At 40.9% G+C, this 26,312-nt stretch overlaps 1 protein-coding gene across 5 annotated transcripts in view; it reads right to left on the bottom strand.

Moving 5' to 3' along the window:
- ACAP2 (ArfGAP with coiled-coil, ankyrin repeat and PH domains 2) overlaps nucleotides 1-26,312 on the bottom strand; it is a 102,594-nt gene that overhangs the window by 7,242 nt on the left and 69,040 nt on the right. For 2 of the 5 annotated variants that reach the window (XM_056565372.1, XM_056565373.1), the window contains 8 exons: nucleotides 24,008-24,102; nucleotides 21,447-21,631; nucleotides 17,491-17,595; nucleotides 13,196-13,288; nucleotides 10,218-10,426; nucleotides 8,930-9,039; nucleotides 6,623-6,733; nucleotides 5,960-6,021 (listed from right to left, as the gene is read on the bottom strand). In XM_056565372.1, coding sequence (XP_056421347.1) covers nucleotides 5,960-6,021; nucleotides 6,623-6,733; nucleotides 8,930-9,039; nucleotides 10,218-10,426; nucleotides 13,196-13,288; nucleotides 17,491-17,595; nucleotides 21,447-21,631; nucleotides 24,008-24,102 — 970 coding nt within the window. The remainder of the gene's footprint in view (nucleotides 1-5,959; nucleotides 6,022-6,622; nucleotides 6,734-8,929; nucleotides 9,040-10,217; nucleotides 10,427-13,195; nucleotides 13,289-17,490; nucleotides 17,596-21,446; nucleotides 21,632-24,007; nucleotides 24,103-26,312) is intronic. The other 3 variants (XM_056565374.1, XM_056565375.1, XM_056565376.1) reach the window with 2 other exon arrangements.

Genomic DNA, 26,312 nt, shown 5'->3' with positions numbered 1-26,312 from the left:
CTCCTCTCTGCAACTCCATCTTTTATGTCGAATAACTTGTTAAAATAAATATTTTTTTGTTTAATATTTTTTTTATCTAGATTGTAAACTTCATGGATCAAACGCAAAAAAGCATAAAACATATACGCAGCCTACTCAAAAATGTAGAACTGTAAGAAGAAAAAATGTGTAGACAGGAGCAGCAGTTCTCCAGCCTTGAGGGTTTCCAGCTACCTATAACTGGTGTCACCCTGACAGCAATCTTATTCATAACTCATTGCTTTACACATTAATAAATAAACTTTTACTTTTACCCAAAAAAGTGCAATTTGACCATACCTGTACCTAATATGATAAAATACATGTGCTCCTAAATGGGAAGTGGATCATTCCCATATATAAAACTAGTAGTTTGCAAAGACTCAGTTAAAAGAAAAAAAAAGTAAAATCGCCGCAGTGCATTCACTATAGCTGGCACAGCCAGAATACTGAAACTTCTAGTAATACTCCTTAACCCCTTAAGGACCCAGGACGTACTAGAAAGTCCTGGCACCCTGGGCTTTAAGGACCCAGGACGTACTAGTACGTCCTGGTGTTTCTCCGGTCTCTGCCGCGCCCCGAGCAGAGATCGGAAGCGGATGCCTGCTGAAATCCTTCAGCAGGCATCCAGGGCAAACGCCGAGGGGGGCCATGTAGGGAAATCGCCCTTGCGATCTGCGGCGATACCGGGCTGATCGGGTCTCTGGGACCCGACTGCCCGGTAATTTCCCATGATCCCGGCTGTCACAGACAGCCAGGACCATGCTAACATATAGGAGCGAGGTGGCAAGCCGGCCACCTCCTCCGATCCCCTGCGATTCTTCGGTTAGTTAACCGACCAATCGCAGGGGGGGGGGGGGGGGGCGGTTACTTCCTCCCGTCCTGCCCGGCCCCTTGAAGTCCGGAGAGGACGGGAGGAAGACCGGAGGACGCAGCGGGGGATGGGGGAGTGCTGGGGCCCGGCCCCGGTACTTACCTAGTTCCTGAAGACCCGGATCACGGCGAGGAAGATGGCGGCGGCGGCGGCGACAGGTGAGTAGATCTTCAGCCGCGGTCGGGCCCTTTACAGCAATGCACGTCGCCGTAAAGCGACATGCATTGCTGTAATGGGACCCTGTAAACTACAACTCCCAGCATGCCCAGACAGCCCTTGGCATCTGGGCATGCTGGGAGTTGCAGTTTTGCAACATCTGGAGGTCCACAGTTTGGAGACCACTGTGCCCTTCCAGATGTTGCAAAACTACACATTCTCAGCATGCCCTTACTGTGCAGGCATGCTGGGAGTTGTAGTTCTGTTACATCTGGCCCTTCAGATGTTGCAGAACTACAACTCCCAGCATGCCTGGACAGTTTTGGCATACTGGGGGTTGTAGTTTTGCAACATCTGGAGGGCTGCAGCTTGGACACCACTACACAGTGGTCCCCAAACTGTTCTCCTCCAGCTGTTACGTAACCACTACTCCCAATATGCCCTTCGGCTGCCTGGGCATGCTGGGAGTTGTGGTTTTGCAACAACTGGAGACACACTGGTTGGGAAACATTGTCTGTTTCCTAACTCAGTGTTTCCCAACCCGTGTGCCTCCAGCTGTTGCAAAACTTTAACTGCCAGCATGCACTGATAGACTGTGCATGCTGGGAGTTGTAGTTTTGCACTAGCTGGAGATCCCCCCTCCCTGTGAATGTACAGGGTACATTCACATGGGCAGGGGGCTTACAGTGAGTATCAGGCTGCAAGTTTGCGATGCAGCAAATTTTGCGCGGCAGCTCAAACTCGCAGCGGGAAACTCGCTGTAATCCCCCGCCCATGTGACTGTACCCTAAAAACACTACACTACACTAACACAAAATAAACTAAAAAGTAAAAAACACTATATATACACATACCCCTACACAGCCCTCTGCCCCTCCCCAATAAAAATGAAAAACGTCTGGTACGCCACTGTTTCCAAAATGGAGCCTCCAGCTGTTGCAAAACAACAACTCCCAGTATTGCCGGACAGCCGTTGACTGTCCAAGCATGCTGCGAGTATTGCAACAGCTGGAGGCACCCTGTTTGGGAATCACTGGCGTAGAATACCCCTATGTCCACCCCTATGCAAATCCCTAATTCAGGCCTCAAATGCGCATGGCGCTCTCACTTCGAAGCCCTGTCGTATTTCAAGGCAACAGTTTAGGGTCACATATGGGGTATCGCCGTACTCGGGAGAAATTGCCAAACAAATTTTGGGGGGCTTTTTCTCCTTTCACCCCTTATGAAAAGGGGAAGTTAGGGTCTACACCAGCATGTTGGTGTAAAAAAAAAATTTTTACACTAACATGCTGGTGTTGCCCTTTACTTTTCATTTTGACAAGAGGTAAAGGGGAAAAAAGCCCCCCAAAATTTGTAACGCAATTTCTCCCGAGTACGGAGATACCCCATATGTGGGCGCAAAGTGCTCTGGGGGCGCACAACAAGGCCCAGAAGGGAGAGTGCACCATGTACATTTGAGGTGATTTGCACAGGGGTGGCTGATTGTTACAGTGGTTTTGACAAACGCAAAAAAAACAAAACCCCACATGTGACCCCATTTCGGAAACTACACCCCTCACGGAATGTAATGAGGGGTGCAGTGAGAATTTACCCCCCACTGGTGTTTGACAGATCTTTGGAACAATGGGCTGTGCAAATAAAAAAATTTGTACAGCCCACTGTTCCAAAGATCTGACAGACACCAGTGGGGGGGGGGGGGTAAATGCTCGCTGTACCCCTTGTTACGTTCCTCAAGGGGTCTAGTTTTCAAAATGGTATGCCATGTGTTTTTTTTTTTGCTGTTATGGCACCATAGGGGCTTCCTAAATGCGACATGCCCCCCGAGCAAAATTTGCTCTCAAAAAGCCAAATATGACTCCTTCTCTTCTGAGCATTGTAGTTCGCCCGTAGTGCACTTCAGGTCAACTTATGGGGTACCTCCATACTCAGAAGAGATGGGGTTACAAATTTTGGGGGGTATTTTCTGCTATTAACCCTTGCAAAAATGTGAAATTTGGGGGGAAACACATTTTACTTTTTTTTTTTTACATATGCAAAAGTCGTGAAACACCTGTGGGGTATTAAGGCTCACTTAATTCCTTGTTACGTTCCTCAAGGGGTCTAGTTTCCAAAATGGTATGGCATGTGGGGGTTTTTAGCTGTTCTGGCACCATAGGGGCTTCCTAAATGCAACATGCCCCCCAAAAACCATTTCAGAAAAACGTACTCTCCAAAATCCCCTTGTCGCTCCTTCGCTTCTGAGCCCTCTACTGCAAACATTCAAAAATTGGGTCTACAAGAACATGTGAGTGTAAAAAATAAAGATTTTGAATTTTCTCCTTCACTTTGCTGTTATTCCTGTGAAACACCTAAAGGGTTAACACACTTACTGAATGTCATTTTGTATACTTTGGGGGGGTGTAGTTTTTATAATGGGGTCATTTATGGGGTATTTCTAATATGAAGATCCTTCAAATCCACTTCAAACCTGAACTGGTCCCTGAAAAATAGTGAGTTTGAAAATTTTGTGAAAAATTTGAAAATTGCTGCTGAACTTTGAAGCCCTCTGGTGTCTTCCAAATGTAAAAACTCGTCTATTTTATGATGCAAACATAAAGTAGACATATTGTATATGTGAATAAAATAAAATAATTATTTGGAATATCCATTTTCCTTACAAGCAGAAAGCTTCAAATTTAGAAAAATGCTAAATTTTCTAATTTTTCATCAAATTTTGGGATTTTTCACCAAGAAAGGATGCAAGTTACCATAAAATTTTACCACTATGTTAAAGTAGAATATGTCACAAAAAAACAATCTCGGAATCAGAATGATAACTAAAAGCATTCCAGAGTTATTAATGTTTAAAGTGACAGTGGTCAGATGTGCAAAAAATGGCCGGGTCCTAAGGTGTAAAATGGCTGGGTCCTTAAGGGGTTAAAGAGGACCTGTCAGATCTTTTCAGGAAATACTTTATTTCCCTGTGGAATAACAATGTTTAAGCACTTCTCTTAAAACTCTGACTTGTTCTGTTTTTCTGTTATTCCTCAGAGAAAATATGTGACTTGACAACTTGCTCTTAATGGAATGCATGTGAACAGGGAATGTCCTTAAAGGGGTACTCCGGTGGAAAACCATTTTTTCAAATCAATGGCTGCCAGAAACTTAAACAGATTTGTAAATTACTTCTATTTATAAATCCTAATCCTTCCAGTACTTATCAGCTATTATATGCTACACAGGAAGTTCTTTTATTTTTGAATTTCCTTTCTATCCGACCACATTGCTCTCTGCCGACACCTCTGTCCATTTTAGGAACTCTCCAGAGCAGTATAGGTTTGCTATGGGGATTTGCACTTACGCTGTACAGTTCCTAAAATGGACAGATGTGTCAGCAGAGAGCACTGTGGTCAGACAGAAAGGCATTTCAAAAAGAAGAGAACTCCCTCTATAGTATACAGCAGCAGATAAGTACTGGAATGATTAAGATTTTTAAATAAAAGTAATTTACAAATCTGTTTAACATTCTGGCACCAGTTGATTTATAAAAAATATGTTTTCCAGTGGAGTACTCCTTTAAACAGTCTAACACTCTCCATGTAGTATTGACAGTGTTAAGCTACACATTTACTGATGAAAGAAATGATAATTTTTTTATAGATTTACAGGAGGAATAACAGAGAACTGACAAAGAGCAATGAGCAAAAAAAAGATGCTCCTTAGATGTCCCGGCCAATGCGAACTTTTCATTGCATAGAAGTGTATACAGAGAAAAGGCCAGATCACATACAGCCAACAGTAATCTACAGATACAAACAACAAAAATATACCATTAAGATGATTAGCCCAAACAATAACAGTCACTGTAACAAAATACAGTTTGCATTGGTGTTTTAACTCCTGAAGTGATAAAGTCTACTGGTTCTGAATTACATTCAGTATTTAAGCCCAGAACTAGTGTGTGCGGGTTGCTACTGGGCCTAGATGACCGTTTCTCAACTAATATCTTAGGAGAACCTCTACAAACACAGGGATTACTGTAGCACTGCCTTAAAAGGAAGATTGTTATAACTACTTAAGAATTCTGTACAGTGCCTGGCATAGAGCCTGCACTTCCCAGTAGGGATTGACCAATATTGATTTTTTAGGGCAGATACTGATAATCTGTGACCTTTCAGGCCGATAGCCGATAACTTATACCAATATTCCACAGACCCAGGGAACAGGTAATTAAAAAACCAGGGATGGGGGAGGCAATGGGGCAGCTGCGGCGGCAGGCCGATACCGATAATGTCCAAAATCGTGAATATCGGCCGATAATATCGGCCAATCCGATAATCGATCGATCCCTACTTCCCAGAATGCAAATCGCCAATACAAGGGCTATAGATACATTAAGCCATATGGGAAAACTGGGAAATGTAAGTTTAGCAGCACACTGAACTGTAAATGCAGGTAAGGGCTGGTAAAACTTTATGTAAACTATATTAGCATGGAAAAGGGGCTCACGTTATCACCACTTTTCAAACTTTAGCTGCTTTAAGTCCATATTGTTATTTCTCCTTATTGATATACTAGTTCACAATCTCTATAGTCAATATCACTTAACGTTTACATAAACTACCTAAGGAAGACAGATAAGCAAAATTTTGCAGCATTTAAAGAACGTTATATACACATAATTTTGTACTTTTCAAATAACTTATGCCATCTAGTAAAAACAGGACAACTAATTCAGTTAAATATTAGAAAAAATCCTTTTCTAATAGCAGTCAGCATATAATGTGCCTATAAATAATGGGACACATTAACTAGATGAGTTGTTGTTCATCTTCCTCCCTAAAGACTCAGAATGACCGAGTTGTAAGCTAATAAACTCCTGCATGCACTTTCTATATTGCATTTCTGTATGGCTGTTAGTGGAATATTGACCTGGTTGTCCGTAAAAACCTTCTGATTCCCGCATCTCTTCATTCATACGTGCCAAGCGCAATCTACAAAGAACACAAAAGAGGTATTAAAAAAGGCAGTTGATACTTAACAGTAAGCTATAAACTGTCACCATGATTTAATGCAATGACTTACATTTTTCTTGACCCTGGTGGTGCTAGGATTTTTTTGTCTCAAATTCAGTATAATAATTCTTTCAAATGTTGACTTTTACACAAAATTCAATAATTTCTCCATTTTGTGGAGTGGAGCGGTACACAGGTGTAATTCATGTTCTACTAAGATAGCATAACAACAATGCATATATAAATCCCACCAGAATACAAGGTCCTTAGAGGCTATGGACACCTTTACACTAAATTTGTTTTTTAAATGTTCATTTGTTTGCTAAAGGCAAAGCTAAGCAACTTTCTAAATGGTATTTGTAATTAAAAAAAAAAAACTCACAGGACAGCTCACATAGGCTGAAGAAGAGAGCAGATACAAGGAAGTATGCAGCGGAGAATTGTATAGGTACAAAAAAATTAAAAAACTCTTTTAAAAAAGTGTTTATAGCCTTAGACAGGGAAACCTAGTACTATGATCAATCTGCTTTTAAGTGTAAAGCTACTGTAACAACTATTTCACATTAGACAGGTTACTTACAGTGTTACTATATCAGCATTAGCAGCTTCTACAGCAATGCTTAAAGGGTCTTTTCCCTTCTCATCGGTAGCATGTTGATTGGCCCCACGCTTCAAGAATAAACAGACTTGTCTGACAGAAAAAATAAGAAAAATGAAATACAAGTAATCATTAGTCCAGCCTGAATACAATTATGTTATTAGCCTATAAGCAATGCCAATACATTTTTTTTTAGCGTATATTGTTGCATACATGTATGTGAGTATAAAATGCAAGAGTGCAGACACTATCTTGTGGCATAAATTTATCTGGCATAAACTTTTTAAAGGAAAAAAGAAGAAAAATTACATCATTTCCTGTTCTGGTTCATTTTATAGCCCCAAAAATAAAAATTATATATAGATATTATATATAAAAAAAAAAAATATTATATATATAATATATATATATATATATATATATATATATATATATATATATATATATATATATAATTTTGAGACATAGAGAGAGATAGAAAGAGAAAGACACACAGAGCAGAACTCCAAGGCAAAGTTTTTTCAAGACGGCATTCACCTTGAAAGCGGTACATTTAAGAAAAGATGCCAGAGCTAGGACTACTTGGAAATGCGCTGTCTCCACAGACATTTCTGACGTGTCAATTCTTTCTGCAGAGACCGGAATTGGAATTTCCATGGAAAATGTTTCTGCAAGGTGCCGCCGAATCTCACTAAAAACAATGGGAGTCTGATGGAATGGGATTTCCTAGCAGAATTTTTTTGCTGCACTCCGCTCTGAAATTCCACTGTGTGAGTGGGGCCTTAGGGTATGTTCACTGGTCTGTTGCAGATTTGTTGGTGGATTGTTTTATCTCTTGAAGAAATCGACATGGAAAATTTCCAATGTATTTGAACAGGATCTTACTGTATCGGATTCACCATAACTGGTCAAGACCAGTATATGGAGGGTTAACTTTGTTATTTATTCCAATAGATTCCCTTTAAGGAAATCCAAAAATACCCTAATTTCCCATATACCGTATTTTTCGCCGTATAAGACGCACTTTTTCTTCCCCAAAACTGGGGGGAAAAGTCGGTGCGTCTTATACGACGAATACACCCCTATTGCGGCGGTCCCTGCAGCCATCAACGGCCGGGACCCGCGGCTAATACAGGACATCACCGATCGCGGTGATGCCCTGTATTAACCCTTCAGATGCGGCGATCAAAGTGACACTAACCCGGCTGTTCAGTCGGGCTGTTCGGGATCGCCGCGATTTCACCGCGGCTGTCCCCAACAGCCCGACTGAATAGCCGGGTTAGTGCTTACAGGACACCGGGAGGGACCTTACCTGCCTCCTCGGTGTCTTCTCCGTTCAGGGATCCCCTGTATGGCCAGTGCTCTCCTTCCTCGTCATCACGTCGTCGTGTAATGACGTGATGGCGGCAACGGAGAGCGAGGATACCCGGCCAGCAGCAGAGACGTTCCGGAGCGACGGGGACACGGCGACAGCGATGGAGCGACATCCAGAGCAGCGGTGACGGGTCCGGAGCGGCGGGGACACGTGAGTATTACCTCCTATGCAGTGGTCTTCAATCTGCGGACCACCAGATGCTGCAAAACTACAACTCCAAGCATGCCCGGACAGCAAACGGCTGTCCGGGCATGCTGGGAGTTGTAGTTTTGCAACATCGGAGGTCCGCAGGTTGAAGACCACTATTGGGTTCAAAATCTTTATCTTTTTAGATTTTGCACCTATTAATTGGGTGCGTCTTATACGCCGGTGCATCCTATAGGGCGAAAAATACGGTACTTATTTTATTTTATTCCCATAAGCTTTAATAGTTTCCACACAATTAAAAACTGTATGCCCTTATAATATACTTTCATTGATTTGAATTATCAACAGAAAGGCTCTGTTGCTATGCTCTGTCTTGCTGACAAGCATAGGCTGAATGTGTCTGCAGATCACATCATATTGTTTCCTTAGGCAACAGAAACTATCCCTAATTAAAATTCCCTACTCTGCCCCCCTGAAAGTATACTTTAAGGGCATACAGCACTATTGGTTTTTAATTGTGTGGAAACTATTAAAGCTTATGGGAATAAAATAAGTAAATGGGAAATTAGAGTATTTTTGGATTTCCCTAAAGGGAATCTATTGGAATAAATTACTGTATTGGACACACATATTTCAGCGCAGAAACCATGAGAAAATCGGGGACAAATACGACTCTTGTGAACATAGCCTAAAATAAGAGTAAATGTGCCGTAACAAAAGTGATACAAAACCACTAATTATAATATTAACAGGAACTTGCTGCTTACCCTGTGTGGCCAAGCACAGTGGCATGATGTAAGGGTCCCCTCCCTTTCACATCCAGATGGTTAACATTGGCCCCATTTTGGAGCAGAAACTCGCAGGTAACTAGTGATCCCTGAAAAAAAAAAAAACATTTTAGGAGAAAGAATAAAAAACCATGGGGCAGATTATCATTGTAACATTTAGAAAGTGTGTTTTAAAGCGCACCTGACAAATCCCACAAAAAAATAAAAAACTGTTATAAGTTACTCAGTACCTAATTCTGATCATGTAAATATAATTTTTATGTCTCTAACACTTATATTTCACTACAAAATAGCATATTACAGCTGCTCACTGTCTTTTCCATTCACACTTTTTGAAGGGGGCATGTCCTTCTCTTGCCTGCACTTGTGTATGACTCCGCTTTCTTCCTCACTCCGCAGACTCACTGCTCTCAGGAGCCTGGCAGCCCTGCTCTGTAACCCTTTCCTCTTTGGCTGTACACGTTACACAGAGAGGAGGAATGATTATTGGAGACTGCCTATACTCTTAAATCGTCCTAAATTAGTGCAAAGGTTTAGTGCTAAAAGTACAGTAGTTTTTTTATGCATAAATGTTCTATCTGTTCCTATGTCATTCATGTGTGTCATCCTTTGGCAGTCCTGTAATGCTGGGACTTGTAGTTTTTGAATAGTTGGAGGTACAATGTTTTGATAACTCTTTCTAACAGCAGTGTTGCCTTTGGCTGTGTGCCTACCGCTTTTGTAAAACTACAACTCCCAGCATGCCCAGACATCCTTTGGCAATCCAGGCATGCTTGAAGTTTAAGTTTTGCAAAACTCTGTGTTACAGCAGCATTGCTGCAGGCTGTGTTCCTCCTGCAGCCTTGTCCAACAACCATCGCTTGTCGATGACCCTTGGATACACTTTTTATGCGTCAAATATAAGAAAAAAAAGCTTTCAAAGACAATTACAACTGTCCGTCAATGTAATTTTTCTTTAAAGGGTTACTGTCATAAGAAAAACTTAACATGTTGTCCACCCATGTCAAAAGTTTTGATCGCACATGGGTCTCACACCTAAAACCTGCTGCAATAGCTAGTTATAAACCTGGGGTTTGAGAGAAAAGTTTGGAATTGATTGACAGCTGTGGAGTTAGTGGCGCTGCTCCCAGCGGAATGAGACCCAGTGTGATCAAAACTTTTGAGACATGTGTGATCAACAGGTCAAAAGTCTTTTGCTGCTTGTGAGAATTACCTCTAACAGACACTGCACAACACAAATACCAAAGCATATATACAGATATCATACCCCATGCACCGCCTGTATTAAAGGAGTAGCATTGTTTTCATTTTTGTTAACCCAATTGACTTCTGCTCCATGAGCCAATGCCTCAGCCATGGCAGGAAGGTTTTTCTGAAATGCTGCCTTGTAAAGCTGATGTCCGGGTATAAACCTTATACTGCTTACAGAGTCTTGAAATACTGCAGAATCCCTCTTTTCATGTTTCTTTTCTAGTTCTGGAAAATGGAAAAAGGAAGGAATAAGAGAAACCTATTTAAATTAACCCATTGTACAGTCTTTACAAAAAAATTACAATGTAGGCTATAGGCTAGTTCTTTAAAACATTTAAAGGGGGTTATCGGGGAAAAACTGTGCTCTCTGATGACACGTGTCTCGGGAACCACCCAGTTTAGAAGAGGTTTGCTATGGGGATCTTCTTCTAAACTGGGAGGGTCCCGAGACACGTGTCATCAGAGAGCATTTCGACAGAAAAGAACAACTCAACTTCAGAAGCTCATAAGTACTGAAAGGATTAAGATTTTTTAATAGAAGTAATTTACAAATCTGTTTAACTTTCTGGAGCCAGTTGATATATAAAAAAAAAAGTTTTTTCCTGGATAACCCCTTTAACTCAAATGTTTCTAAACTGCAAAATAATTCTAATCTCCTGCAAGCTAAAGCTGCATTTACACGACAATTTCTGAACATGTTGCCAGTATACGTAGTTAACCAGTCAATATTTTTGTGAGCTGTAAAAACAACTCAGAACCATTGTGGAACTATAGCCTTAGGTTATGTTGACACGGCGGAATTTTCATAATTCTGCAGAAATTCTGTTCATGAAAGCTTGATTTATTCACCCATCCAGTCAATACAAAAAATGCAATGTTTCAACCTACTCAATGAGGTCTTTTTCAAGCTTTCAGCAGGTTGAAACGTGCATGTCTTTTATTGACTGGATGGGTTACTTTTTACATTTGGACCGCTGGAGGGCCTCCCATTGTTTTCTTTGGACTGTGGAGATAGTGGGATTGTTGGATAGATCCCCTGACTGGCTGAGCACCTGCATATTGTCCTGGGGTCTGGAACCCGCTACTGTGCCCCTCTCTTTTACACTAGGGCGGCACAATATGGGGAAACTGTGCAATTGCGATTATGGGCCTAAATATTGTGATTTCGATATGCGATGCGATATAATAAACAAATGGTGAAATCCCCCCATTTCATGCCCAATCTCCCCCATTTCTCATCTATCCACCCATTTCATATCCACCGCCCATTTAACATCTTCCCCATTTAATTTCTATCCCCCCCACGTCACATTCTACACCTCCCCCCTGTACACTCTCCCCCACCCATCACATTCTCCCCACAGTCATCTGAACCCATGTCATTTTCTTCCTGGGTTTCTCAGACGGTTTTTAAATCTCCCGCTTGATCCAGTAAACCTTGTGTGTTTGCAGCTGAAAAAGACCTCTCCCCATCAGCCAATCACTGGCTCGACATGTGACATCGCTGCGGTCAGTGATTGGCCGAAAAGGGAAAGGTCCTTCTGCTAGTAGGGAGAAGAGATGAGAAACCGGACCGCATGGAGGGGAACGGCATCTGCAGCTGAAGGAACCCGGGTTTGGAAACACTGACTTTTAGCATTCTAATTTGTTTTTACCTGCTCTGGCCGACCCCCGCCTGCAGCCGCACACGGGTGCCAGCCCGAGCAAATAATTGCAAGTTTTCCCTGGGAGCCGTATCGCTATAACGCAATTCGCAAAAATTGTGATTTGATTGCTTTTGCGATATATCGTGCAGCCCTATTTTCCACAGTGGTGTGTATATATGTATATTTTGACGGAATGCAGAAAGCAGAATTTCCGCAACGGCATGCCCGTCGAATTTCCGTCAGAATTTTTCTGCGGGATTCTGCATGAAAATTCTGCGGTGTGAACATACCTTTAGTGTCTACATTTGTACAAATTCTGTTTCTGTGCAAGGCTCAAAATAATAGTTTGCAGCAATTGTAAGTCCCGCACAGACCGAGCACATATTGAGAAATTAGCCAAATGAAGGCACTGTTAAATGGGCCTAAACCTTTCTTCTCACAATGACCATAGAGTCTGTAGTGGTGGGTAAGAACCATATTACTATAACATATTAGTTAACTCTTGTTTGAATTATTAGTTTGTTACTATGTAATGTCTGATATTTACCGTACATGTACCCTCTGCTGCAAAATATGTTGAGGATATATAAATAAAGATTATTACTGCACTAAGTAAAAGAGAACAAAGTAGTAGATTTTACCATATATAAAGCTTGACCCGCGTCACCGCTCTGCTGCCTAAGCAGACTGAGCAGAGCGGTGACACGGGCCTTTAATCACGCCGAAGCGACGGGACCTGGTAAGTATAGCTCCCCACCCAGGGGACAACTTACTCGGCGCCGTGGGAGACCTATTAACTTCATATCCTTACCATCTCTGGGGGAAAAAACACCTCCCATGGATGGTGAAGATAAAGATTTTACTATACATAATGCATCTCCAAGCGTTATATATGGTAAAATCTACTGCTTGGTTCCCTTTAACATAGGCGTATTAAGGGTTGGGCCCAACATAGCATATACACAGGGTATTTCACACTGCAAGAAATCCACCAGGCAGCAGAAAATACGATGCGCATTTTGCTATGAGCAGATCCACAGGGCTAACCGCCAGAGCCCTGTGTGTACAGTAAGGTTTCCAAACCTTACTGCACACATAAGGCTGCGGCACGGAAGCCCTGTATGTCTACTCATAAAATGTGCAGTGAATTTCCTGCTGCCCAGCAGATTTCTTGCAGCGTGAAATATGCTTTGTATGCACTGTGTGTGACCCTAAACTATTATGAAAATGTATGAATTTGAGAATTAAAGCCTAGGAGTGAACCACAAATTGATATCCAACCATCTTAAAAAATCACTGACTTAAAAATAGAATAAGCGAAAACTGTTACAATATTAATGGCACTAACCAGCATCATACAAACTATTGGAAGACACTGCAGACGCCAGGAGTTCTCGGCTACCCTCTGCACTAAACTGTATTCCACTGTCATTGCTTCTCACTTAAAAAAAAAAAAATAATATCATATGAGTTGTATTAAAGATCTAGCGCAGCAACAAATATCACAAACAAAGCAACCGTTCAACTGTACAAAATGTTCAAGTGGAACATTAAAATAACTATAACATAATATTTGTGAGTAAGGTCTTCTTTTGATCTTTAAAAAAATGCTTTTATATAATAAAAGAGAGACATCTGATTGATGTAGTAAACTATTTAACAAATTCAGTTGTTTTTCCCTGCAGTATCAGCTGCCTGGGTATTTGTACAATACCATGTTAAAGGGGTTATCCAGGATTAGGAAAACGGAGCTGATTGTTTTCAAAAAGAAGCGCTACACAAGTCCTCAGGTTGTAAGTGGTATTGCAGCTCGTTTCCACTGAAGTGAATGGAGCCCAGTTGTAATACCACACACAACCTGAGGACAGGTGCAGTGCTGTTTTTTGGAAAAAAATTGCTTTGTTTTTCTATTCTTTGATACCTCTTTAGGTAAATCTGTCCAAATGCTTTTATCTTCATTTACCCCCTCAATTACAACACGAGTGGTCCTAAGAGTCTTACTAAGCCTTGATAATACTTCATATGCCATGACCAGTATTAATCACTGCATCTGAAGGGTTAATGGCATGCATCAGCGTGATTGCTGATGTCCTTCATTACAGACAGGTCCCTGGCTGCTAATAGCAGTCAGAAACTGCCATGCATGAAGCTATCACAGCTCCTGTGGCTGCTTCATTACAGGGCATAAATGTACGTCCTGGTGCATTAAGTATTAGGGCACCAGTACATACATTCACGTTCATTGCCCTTAAAAAGGGTTAAAGAGTACCTGTCATAAAACAGAAAAAATAGTGCAGATATATGTTACTCACTAGATTAGGTGGATATTTTACATGTATTTTTGTGTGTCTAGCTTCTGTATTTGGCTCACGAAGCCCTCCATTCTGCTGCTTCTTTATTTTGACATATACTGCTTAGGAAGGGGTGTGTCTGAGGCAAGCATTGAACCTGCCCTCACTCACCATGCATTAACTTCCTCCCCGAGTTGTGCTGTGTCCCTTCATCCAATCACTTCAGGCTGCTCAGTTACCCCCATCTCTTTGTTTTCTGACAGGACAGGTGTGAGCACAGGAGTGCTAGTTCATCCCTCACTTACTGGTCATTGTCCCAGCCTGCGCTTCAGCTGGGACAAAGATGTGTGCCCATTTAACTCACACAGAGCACGTATAATTGTCCACAGCTACATTCACAATTCCAAAAGATTCAGATCAGAAATATCCAAGTAATCCTGGCTGGCTCAGTAGGTCTGCTGTGTTGATTTGCAGTGTCTTTACAGCACAGCTGGAATGCAATCTGATGCAAGAAATAATTCTAGGAGGTCCCATCTGATAATGAGCACATTGGCCATTTTCAATGACATCTGAAAGAACTGCAGCCTTGGACTATAATACAGGATCAGCACAAGATATGGCAAATAATTCATAGACTACCTTTTTGTAAATTGGTCAGTACACATTTTTAAGGCTGCCATTACCATTACAGTAAGTGGCAATTCTTTAGGTTGTGCCTCCTATGTTCTAGCGTTGAGTACAGGGAGCTAGCAATGTAGGATAAAACAAGCTCTGGCTGCTTAGACGCAGCAGTCAGAAGAGGAGATGGTGACCACTATGTGCTGCTTATAAGGAGTTGAATCAATGTATGTAAAATACCTAGTATTTTGCACAATAATCATTTTTCTACTCAAGTGAAGGGACACTGTAAAGATAATTTATTGCTTAGATCTTTTATAATTTTTTCTATATTTTACTAGATGTTTTTATTAATAAACACAATGGGGGATATTTATTCAATCCTGTCCAGATGAAACATTGCTGAGTTGCCCATAACAACCAATCAGATCGCTTCTTTCATTTTTTGAAAAAGGCCTCTGGAAAATGAAAGAAGCGATCTGATTGGTCAACTTTTCCTCTGCACAGGCTTTGATAAATCTCCCCCTATGTTTCTGAATATTTTAATCTGTTTTTATGTACACACATTATATGTATTATTGACAGATTAAAAAAAAACATTAAAGAAAAAATAAAATTCTGATAATACATGGGCATTGTCATTTCAACAAATGATATATAAACAGTTAGTACAAGTGAATTTAAGAATAGCTTCTTATATGGCTGGGTTCACATCACGTTTTTGCCATACTGTTTTCAATCCGTTTTTGTAAAGAAAACCGTATGGCAAAAAAAATGGATGGAACAGTATGGGAAAAAGTAAACCGTATGCATTTTTACACCGTATACTGTTTTTAAAAGTGCATACAGTTCCGTCCGTTTTTATATTTTTTTTTAAACATAAGTTTTTGAAAATTTTCCCATTTTTAAATGGGAGGAGTCTTGGGTGGGGACTTTAGGATGCAAATGCGCATGCGCAAAGTAAAAACCGTACACGGTTTCCCGTATGGAACGGTATAAATGTGCGTTTCCCATAGACGTCCATATTAAAAAAAAAAAACTTTGTGGTTGCAGTACGGTTTTAAACCGGAGACAAAACCGTGGTCAACCACGGTTTTAAGTACAGGAGAAAAACGTATTGCAAGCAAACCGTGTGCAACCGGTTTTCAATAATTTGTCTATGTATACGGTTTTCAATACGGTTCCATACGTTTTCAATAACGAAAACGTATACGGGAAACGTACTTGAAAAACGTGATGTGAACTCAGCCTATCACTGATTTACTCTGAACTGACTACTAAGACCAATTTTGAGAGATGAGACTGTCAGCTGGCTACTTATCAGGTTGACCTACAGGGAAAAAGGTGAAGGTGAAAGAAGCGGAGAGAACTGTCAAAATTAAAGATTGATTTTGCAGATGGATAAAACTGGTGATAAATGCCACAAGCAAGCCATATAATGGCTAGGAACAGGGCTAATCCTTGTGTGCATGCAAAGTCACTTGCAACAACAGAAATACTTTAAAAGAGGATTTTGGAGTATTCATTTTATATAATAATAATAATAATTTGATAAAATCGTTAACCCAGAGAAAACTATGATAAAAAGGTAGAGCAATTCAATAGTAACCCAGGAAGTTTACTGTGAATATACAGTGGTCCCTCAAGTTACAATATTCATTGGTTCCAGGACGACCATTGTATGTTGAAATCATTGTATGTTGAGACCAGAACTCTATGGAAACCTGGTAATTGGTTCTGAAGACCCAAAATGTCATCCAAAAATAGGAAAAAGTGAAAATTAGAGAAAAATAAATAGATAACTAATATAGATAAAGCAAATCCCCTTACATATAAAAGTAAGAAAGATCTGCTAGGAGCTGTAAATCACTGTCTATGTCAATGTTTCCCAAGCAGGGTGCCCCCAGCTGTTGCAAAACTACAACTCCCAGCATGCCCGGACAGCCAAAGGCTGTCCGGGCATGATGGGAGCTGTAGTTTTGCAACAGCTGGGGGCACCCTGCTTGGGAAACACTGATCTATGTAGAGGACAGGAGCTTCTTCGGGGTCCTGTACAGTACACAATGTCCTAAAAAAGTAACATGGATTCGCTCTCACCTTGTGTCCAAAGGAGCAGGTAACCCTTGTACAGGTAAAGTGTACAGAACATGTAATACCTCTCTGTACTGTAGGGGGCGCTACTAGACACCAGTCAGTGCATACACTTCAGTAATATAGGGGTTTTACCAGTAAAATGCCCATTCTGATTGGTCTGCTCTTCCGGCTATTGACACGTTTCACAGATCTGGACTGTCTGTAGCATTGTATGTTGAGTCTGGTTTCAACTTACAATGGTCCAGAAAAGACCATTGTATGTTGAAACTATTGTATGTTGAGGGATCACTGTACTGAAAATGTTTGTGAAATGGAGCTACCACAGAGAAAACAAGGAAATGCTATTTAAAAAAAAGTAAAAGCAGGAGTGATTACTATTTTCTTATATAAATAAATGCAATAATAATATACTGACCACTGTGTATTTCCTATCTATCATTCAGACTACACTAATGGGAGGACATCTAGCATGCACTCAGACCTTCAGGATCAGATTTCTATTCAACATGACGAAAAGTTGTGAAAATGAAAGGAAAGATATAGAAAGGGGGTAGAGAAATTAACATTCACAATAAGTAGCAAATGAAGGAGACAACCTAAACAGCCAAAGACTACACACTATATAAGAGAGGTTACTTACTACTACGTAGCTTTGAGGAAGTATCAAAGTAGGAGAAGAGTGAGTCTAGCTCATCAGGACAGAAGAGAGACTCCCGCCTTGCTTCGTCACTGCTAACAGCAACCGCTGGCGACATGCAGGTTAGCAAAGCATAAAGCGGGCAGTAAAAGAGGAAAGAGGGTCAAGTAAACCAGACAGCTTATCTGGCAAAAGAGAGACTGTCAGCATTAGTTATCAGATCTTACAGTATACTTCATTCTTTCTGTCTTTTTTACTCAGCAATCCTAGTGCCAACTAACTTCCAGAAATAGTAGCACTAATGTATAGATATAAGTCTGTGACCTCCATAAATTAAAGCACAACTTCAAATATTCCATACAGAATTTACACAGAAAAAAAGCTAGCCTCTACCAGAGAGAAATGATAAGAGGTCATAGTTATACAGTACCAAATATATGACCAAAGAGTATCGGCTCGACAATAAACAATAGGAAATGTACTATAAAAATGCTAAACTGCAACGCCAGCACATGCTGCGTGTTAAACACACAAAGGCATAAAAGCTGTCAAATAGTGCAGATCAATATAATTACAAAAATGACACATATGAACCTCCATTAATACTAATACAGTGACCCCTCGACCTACGATGGCCCCGACATACGATCATTTCAACATGCGATGACCTCTCAGAGGTCATCGCATGTTGAAGGCAGCATCAACATACGATGCTTTTGTATGTCGGGGCCATCGCATAAACGGCTATCCGGCAGCGCAGACTGCTTCAGCTGCCACCGGATAGCCGTTTACGGTGCCTCGTGAGCTCCGGTGATGGTCACTTACCTGTCCTCGGGGCTCCGGCACATCCTCTTTGGGCTCCCCTGCATCATTGGTGCTCTACATCGTCGTCATCATCACGTCGCTGCGCACGCCGTCCCGTCATCCAATAGGAGCAAGGTGCGTAGCGGCGTGATGGCGGCGACGGAGAGCGCGGATGCCGGGGAAGCAGAGGCCTTGCCGGAGCGTCGGGGAGACCTCGGGGACGCGGCGACAGCGATGGACGGCGACATCCCAGGCAGCGGTGACAAGCGGTGACGGTCCGGAGCGGCGGGGACAGGTGAGTATAACTTCCAATAACAGTGGTCTACATCCTGCGGACCTCAAGATGTTGCAAAACTACAACACCCTGCATGCCCGGACAGCCGTTGGCTGTCCGGGCATGCTGGGTGTTGTGGTTTTGCAACATCTGGAGGTCCGCAGGTTGTAGACCACTGTCCTATACTTTACATTGCACGGATCCCTAAACATACGATTGTTTCAACAAACGATGGTCCATTTGGAAAGGATTACCATCGTATGTTGAGGGACCACTTGTATTACATTTACACTGGTAACTGTCCCTGGGATTTTACCCAACAATACAGTCCGGCATTGGAAGCCCCTTGGCCAGTAGTGGTTACTACCACCAAGGGGAGCGGCACTACCACCTGCTGTGGTTTCATTAACACTTGGACAAGTCCTAGTACACTCAGAGCAGGCTATAGTTTTTGTAAGTAGATCCTTGGTTTGAATTAGAGAGGGAGAGTTCTGGAATGGGACCCTCTCCTTCTATAATGGCTATATACTCTTATAGGGCAGCAGTTTGAGACTCCATTTTTATGTTTTGAGTGCAGGTTTTATAGTTAGTGCCACATGAATAAATCTTCCTATGTGAATCCTTATTAGATGCTGTGTAACTAAAGGTATTGTATCCATCATTTGTAGAACTGACAATAGGAAACAAAGTTTATACCAAGTGGTAAAAAAATAAAAATAAAAAATGTCTTCAAATATAAAAGCCCAGATCTGTGCTCTGCTCCACACGGGGTTACAGTTTTGTGGGGTAAGACTAGAGAAAATTGTGCCCTTCACAGTAAAATAATCTGTTCAAATACTGAGTGCTGGAGTAGGAACCCAATCCAATACGTGTAAATAGGATCTAAGTGGAATGCTCACAATGTTTCGGTGCAATGGACTTTGTTAAACAAGATTGCCAGAAGAAAGGCCAGCAGAAGGCAAGTACATGTGACCACAGTCATCACAGGCATCTGCTAATTCATTTTTTTTTCTTCTTCCGTTTAGCTCCATGTAGTATCCATCATCGGGTTGCACAAAACTATCCATAGAAGTCATTGGAGAATTAAGAAACTGAAATTGCCAGGTGCGGACATATCCCATTGATTTGAATAGGGTCTATCGGAAGTCCGGTATTTTATAGGAGTTGACCGGAGTAAAAAAAAAAAAAAAATATGCAGTATTTTTTTTTTCATTGGTCAACTCCTGTCCTTCCGACGGACTGACTGAGCTTCCTTAAAGGGGTACTCCCACCCTAGACATCTTATCCCCTATCCAAAGGATAGGGGATAAGAATGTCTGATCGCGAGGATCCCGCCGCTGTGGACCCCAGCATTATTGCATGCGGCACGCACCTGGTTTTTCACGGAAAGCGCTGGAGGGTCTGAGTCGCGACCGTCCCTCCCATAGACTTGCATTGAGGGGACGGGCATGACGTCACACGGGGGCGCGACTCAGACCCTCCAGCGGTTCCGGTGAAAAACCAGGTGGGACCCCCGCGATCACACATCTTATCCACTATCCTTTGGATAGGGGATAAGATGTCTAGGGTGGGAGTACCCCTTTAAGCAGAGCACAACGACCGTGTGTACAAGCCCTTAGCTTTCTTCAACATTTTCAACACAAGCTCTGTATTTACCCAGTTATGTACCTGGATCCTCTGTCCATACATGTAGAATTTATCTGTTTCTTGTAACAATGTGCATATGCAAGTTTAATGCTATGACCGTGTGTGTACTTTTCTGTTGTTCTTCAATAAAGGTTATATGTTTGAAACTAAATTAGCTCTTACTCCAAGAATATTGCTACACCCTAACATGTGTGACCAGAAGATCCCAAGGGGAATAAATAAAATGAAGCGATCACAATTATAGGTTACTGTGACCTAATTATTTTATTATTTATTCAGATGTTGTCTGTTTCTTATTCAGATGTGACACCAATTTCGGCAAAAGTGACTATTTAAATTTTATTAAGTCACTGTTTGTTAGATTGTCACTTTGACATTGACTGAAATTGCTAATAATACATCTTCTTACAAGTTCCTGGCAAGCGAATTCAAAAGTGAACCAAAATGGTAGAATACCGTACTTATGCAAATACAGGTGGTTTAAAGTTCTCTACATGTACTTGAGGCCTATGTTATAACCCTGGGGAGTACTCAGGTGGAAAACAATTTTTTTTAAATGAACTGGTGCCATAAAATTATACGGATTTGTAAATTACTTCTATTTCAAAAATGTTAGCCTTCCATTACTTATCAGCTGCTGTATACTACAGAAAAAGTTGTGTAGTATTTCTAAGTGAGACCGTAGTGTTCTCTGCTGCCACCTCTGTCCGTGTCAGGAACTTTACAGAGATCGAGCAAATCCCCATAGCAAACCTCTACTGCTCTGGACATTTCCTTACACGGAATACAGCAGCTGATAAGTACTGGAAGGATTAAGATTTTTAAATAGAAGTAATTTACAAATCTGTTTAACTATCTGGCACAAGTTGATTTGAAAATACTTCATTTCCACCGGAGTAGCCCTTTAATAAATGAACGAATACAGCATACAATGGGGATTCAGGGATAAGTATCAGAGCGGCAGGTGGAATAAATATGTTTTCCAATTTCCAATGACATACAAACTATTTAAATGTTTCATAAAAGGTGGAGCGCCAGTATGTGTACCATTAGAGATAAGGAAATGTATCACTTTATCCAGTTCATACATTTTACAACAAATTTTGTGACAAACCAGCTGCAATTCTAGTTTGCCAACCAGTATCTCATTTTTAAAGAGGTCATGTCAAGAGATATACACCATCAGTTTTAGCTGCAATACAGTAGTTGGGTTGTAGATTACATAGGTGTTTACCTGAGGCTCTGGATGCAGTTCTGCTCTGTTCTTCTACACCTAGGCTTTTATCAGTGGAGCTCAGACGATTTTCACTGCTCTTCTGGGACAATGTTTTCTTCCTTGTCATCAGGATTGATACAGCTCCCTTATCCACAAACCTCTTCTCCACATACTTTGCTTTGATGTAGGCCTCTTTCTCAAGCCTTTTATAATAAAATATAAAACAATAACTGTGTTATAACAGTCTTTATCTGGAAGTATAAGTAAGGCTCTGGTTACACTAACCGATCTGTTGTCATCTGCAACAAATCCTGACAGATTCTACCATCTGAAAAGAAGGGTACTAACCATAAACAGCACAGAACAACTGAATACTATATCCAAAAATTAACTTTCAGCGGTTGTGTGCCCTTTATGGGTGGTTCCTAGTATGTTTTTGTGGCACACAGAGTTAACCCCTTAATGACAATGGACGTAAATGTATGTCATGGTGCCGTGGTACTTAAAGCACCATGACGTACATTTACGCTCAGTGATGACAGCGAGCACCAGACTGGTGCTTGTGTTATGCACAGCAGGGACCAACCGGTAATGGCGGACATCAGCGATCACGCTGATGTCCACCATTAACCCCTCAGATGCCATGATCAATACAAATCACGGCATAAGCAGTAGTGCGGCACTTAAAATGGATTCTCAGATCATCCGTAGCGCTGCCGCAGGGATCCGATCATCCAGCATGACGGCAGGGGTCCCCTCACCTGCCTCCGGCCCTTTCCTGGGGTCTTCTGCTCTGGTCTGAGATTGAGCAGACCAGAGCAGAAGATGCCCGATAACAATGATCAGTGCTATGCCCTATGCATAGCACTAAACAGTATTAGCAATCATGGGATTGCTATAAATAGTCCCCTATGGGGACAGAAGTGTAAAAAATAAATAAAAATGCTTATTTTTTTGTCAAATTTTGGGCCAAGAAAAAAATAAAAAAGTGATTAAAAAGTAAAATATAAGCAAAAGGGTTACCACTAAAAACTACAAATCACTGCGCATAAGAATGAGCCCTCATACCTCCGAATATACAGAAAATGAGAAAGTTATAGGGGTCAAAATAGGCCATTTCCAAACATGCTAATTTTGTAAAATAGTGTTTGAGATTTTTTTTTAAAGCGGTACAATAATAGAAATGTATATAACATGGGTATCATTTTAATTGCATTGACCCACAGAAGAAAACATGTAAATTTTACCGTAAAGTGTACAGCGTGAAAACAAAACCTTCCAAAATTTCATAAATTGCAGTTTTCTTTTCAATTTCCCCAAATAAATGTTTTTGTTGCGCCATACATTTTATGGAAAAATGAATGATGTCATTACAAACTAAAATTGATGATGCAAAAAAAAGCCCTCATATGGGTATTTGAATACAATTATAAAAGAGTTATGATTTTTAGAAGGTAGGAGGAAAAAAAACGAAAATGCTAAAATAGAATTGGTCTGGTCCTTAAGGGGTTAATGTGATTTTATTGCCCATTTTTGATGGTCAATTGGTTGTTATTGCTAAATAGGATAAAAACAGAACAGCAATATAAATCTGACAGATATCATGACACTTGTGTGTACAGGTCTAATTAATTTGCATGTCTGAGGATTTATTGTAATAAATGCAGTGGACAGATGGAAAATTATATATCAAGTTAAGAGACGTGGCAAAACAAATACAACACCTCGATATAAACTGTTTTCAAAACAATGCAAATTATAAAATATATATATATATTTTTTTTTCTTTTAACAAATTTGGATATGATCCTTCAATCTAGCAAAATAAACCTCATTTAGGACATCTGATTATGTTTGCACATCTGAATGCATACCATTAAAGGTGTATTCCAGGAAAAAACTTTTTTTATATATCAACTGGCTCCGGAAAGTTAAACAGATTTGTAAATTACTTCTATTAAAAAATCTTAATCCTTTATAGTTATTAGCTTCTGAAGTTTTCTGTCTAACTGCTCAATGATGATGTCACGTCCCGGGAGCTGTGCATGATGGGAGAATATCCCCATAGGAGCTGGACAGCTCCCGGGACGTGAGTCATCAGAAAGCAGTTAGACAGAAAACAGCAACTCAACTTCAGAAGCTAATAACTATTGGAAGGATTAAGATTTTTTAATAGAAGTAATTTGCCAATCTTTTTTCAAAAATCCAAATCCAAACAAAAGATAAGAGCAGACAGGCCACATCAATAGGGCCTAGGCCCAAGAGAAAGAAAGAGAGAGAAAGAAAGAGAGAGAAAGAAAGAAAGAGAGAAAGAAAGAAAGAGAGAAAGAAAGAAAGAAAGAGAGAGAAAGAAAGAGAGAGAAAGAAAGAAAGAGAGAAAGAAAGAAAGAGAGAGAAAGTCACAAATGTCCCTCGGGGATGGTGAGGATAACGATTTTAGCATATGTAATGCATTGCCAAGCGTTATATATGCTAAAATCTACTGATGGGTTCCCTTTAAAATAAAATAAATAAAAATAGAATAAATAAATAAAAGACATCAGCGACGGTTATTACATTTTTAGTTTGATGAAACTTACCGCTGACATCCATTCTGAGGCTTTTTTACTCCCATGGCATCAACTCGAGCCTCATATATACTATTTATTACGTCATTCCCCAATTCACACATCAGCTATTTGAATACAGGAAAAAGGAGAAATACATACATTAAAACGTTACATTTTAAAGGCAATACACAAATTTTTCTTTAGTGCATTTGTATCACAATGTTTTAAAAGGCAGTGTCAGTATTTAAAGTGTACCTGTCAGATCCCACAAAAAATAAATAATATGTTACTCTGCACCTAATCCTGACCACTTACACCTAGTTTTTATGTCTCTATCACCTAAATTTATTATAAAAAAAATACTTTAGCTCACAGTGTTAGAAATCCTCTCAGGGGTGTGTCCATTCTTTGTGGTGGTGGAAGGTGATTGTTGTGTCTGCTCATGCAGCCTTGTCCATGAGTCATCTTTTGTCCATGACTCATGGACAAGCCTGATGCTGCGACAGGACTGGTTAGTGTCCCAGTAGGTATGGTGACCCCTAGAGGTGGGATTTTCAGGAGCAGTTTTCTTTATTAAATAATAAAAAAAAAATGTAAACAACCAAATTAAAAAAGGTCTTTAATTTTCATCAGTAACAACATATAAAAGGTTTTTGGATCTGACAGTGCCCATTTAAAAGGAAATCTGTCATCAGTGTCACCTGCACTAACCTGTCAGTACAGACAGGTAGTCCATGTGAAACTGATGACAACCATACTTACCTGATCCTGTTCTGTGCTCCCATTCTCCAGCTATCTTCCATTCAGCTGGACCTAGCAGACAAGCAGAAGCGGTGATGTCAGGAATCTCCACCCATGCTCCATGTCCCCCCTTATTGGAAGATACGGTGGAACATAGCGGGAGAACGGAAGAAGGATCAGGAACAGGATCAGATAAGTATGGTCCTCATCAGTGTCACCTTGACTACCTGTTTGTATCGACAGGTGAATGCAGGAGAGACTAATATTTCCTGCAATACACATTCTAAAGACAACAAAATGTGTATTTAAAAGAAACCTGTCAGCCTGATCAACAACTCTAAACCCAAAACACTGTTATAGAGTGGGTGAACAAGAGTCCAAGAAGGGGTCATTTAATTAACTACGTCCAGTAGGTCCCGAGTTATGGGCTGCCAAAATCCCACTGCTCAATTCACTGAACTGCGCACAGGAGGCAGGGCCTCCGGTGTCCCTGCCTTTTGCTGTCGGCTCCTAATGCCGTCCTCGTAATTAGCATATTCATAGCAAGCGGTGCGTGCGCACTGCTGCTCTGCAGAGCGCGTGCAGCAGTCACAGCTCTCACGTCATCAGGACGTATGTATTCTTATGGCGCATGCGCTCTACCAACAGCGTCCAGCGCTCGCGTTACCGGTGACTCACGTCACTAGGAAGTGGAGTAGCCGAAAATGAATATGCTAATTAGGGGGGGGGGGGGGCGACATTAGGAGCTGATGGACAGAGGATGGGGCAGCCAGTCAGCGAGGCTCTGCCTCCTGTGCGCAATTCAGTGAATTGAGCAGTGGAATTTCGGCAGCCCATAACTCAGGACCTATTGGACGAAATTTAGTTAGTGACCCCTCGTTGGACTCCTGGTCACTCACCCTGTAACCCAGTGTTTTTGGTTTAGAGCGGGTTATCAGGCTGACAGTTTTCCTTTAAAAACAACAAAAATTATATTTTAGAATATTCTATCAAGAGAAGCTCTAAACCAGGGAGTACACTTATAGGAGGACTGCGGCGCAAATCTTTTAACTTTTCCTGTGCCCGGTCGGTGATCGGCTGAGTGCACTGTCATGTATGGAGCTCAGGCCCCACCTTCTCCCTGCTGCCCGGGCTCCTTTCATAACAGTGCGCAGTATGTGCAGCTCGGGCACAAGAAAGGTTAAAAGATGTTGCGCTGCAGTTCTCCTTTAACCCCTTAAGGACCAAGCCCATTTTGTAAATCTGACCACTGTCACTTTAAGCATTAATAACTCTGGGATGCTTTTACTTTCCATTTTGATTCAGAGATTGTTTTTTTGTGACCTTCTACTTTAGGTCAGTGGTAAATTTTTGTCAATACTTGCATCATTTGTTGGCGAAGAATTGCAAAATTTGATGAAAAATTTGAAAATTTGGCTTTTTTTTTTTTTTTTTTTTACTTTGAAACTCTCTGCTTATAAGGAAAATGGACATCCCAAATGAATTATATATTGATTAACTATTTTATATTTGCATCATAAAGTTGTCATGTCTTTACTTTTGGAAGACATCAGAGGGCTTCTAAGTTCAGGAGCAATTTTCAAATTTTTCACAA

This window comes from Hyla sarda, chromosome 3, assembly GCF_029499605.1.
Source record: "Hyla sarda isolate aHylSar1 chromosome 3, aHylSar1.hap1, whole genome shotgun sequence".
Lineage (NCBI taxonomy): Eukaryota > Metazoa > Chordata > Amphibia > Anura > Hylidae > Hyla > Hyla sarda.
Note: the sequence above shows the minus strand (reverse complement) of the source record. Positions and strands in the feature narration are given on the sequence as shown.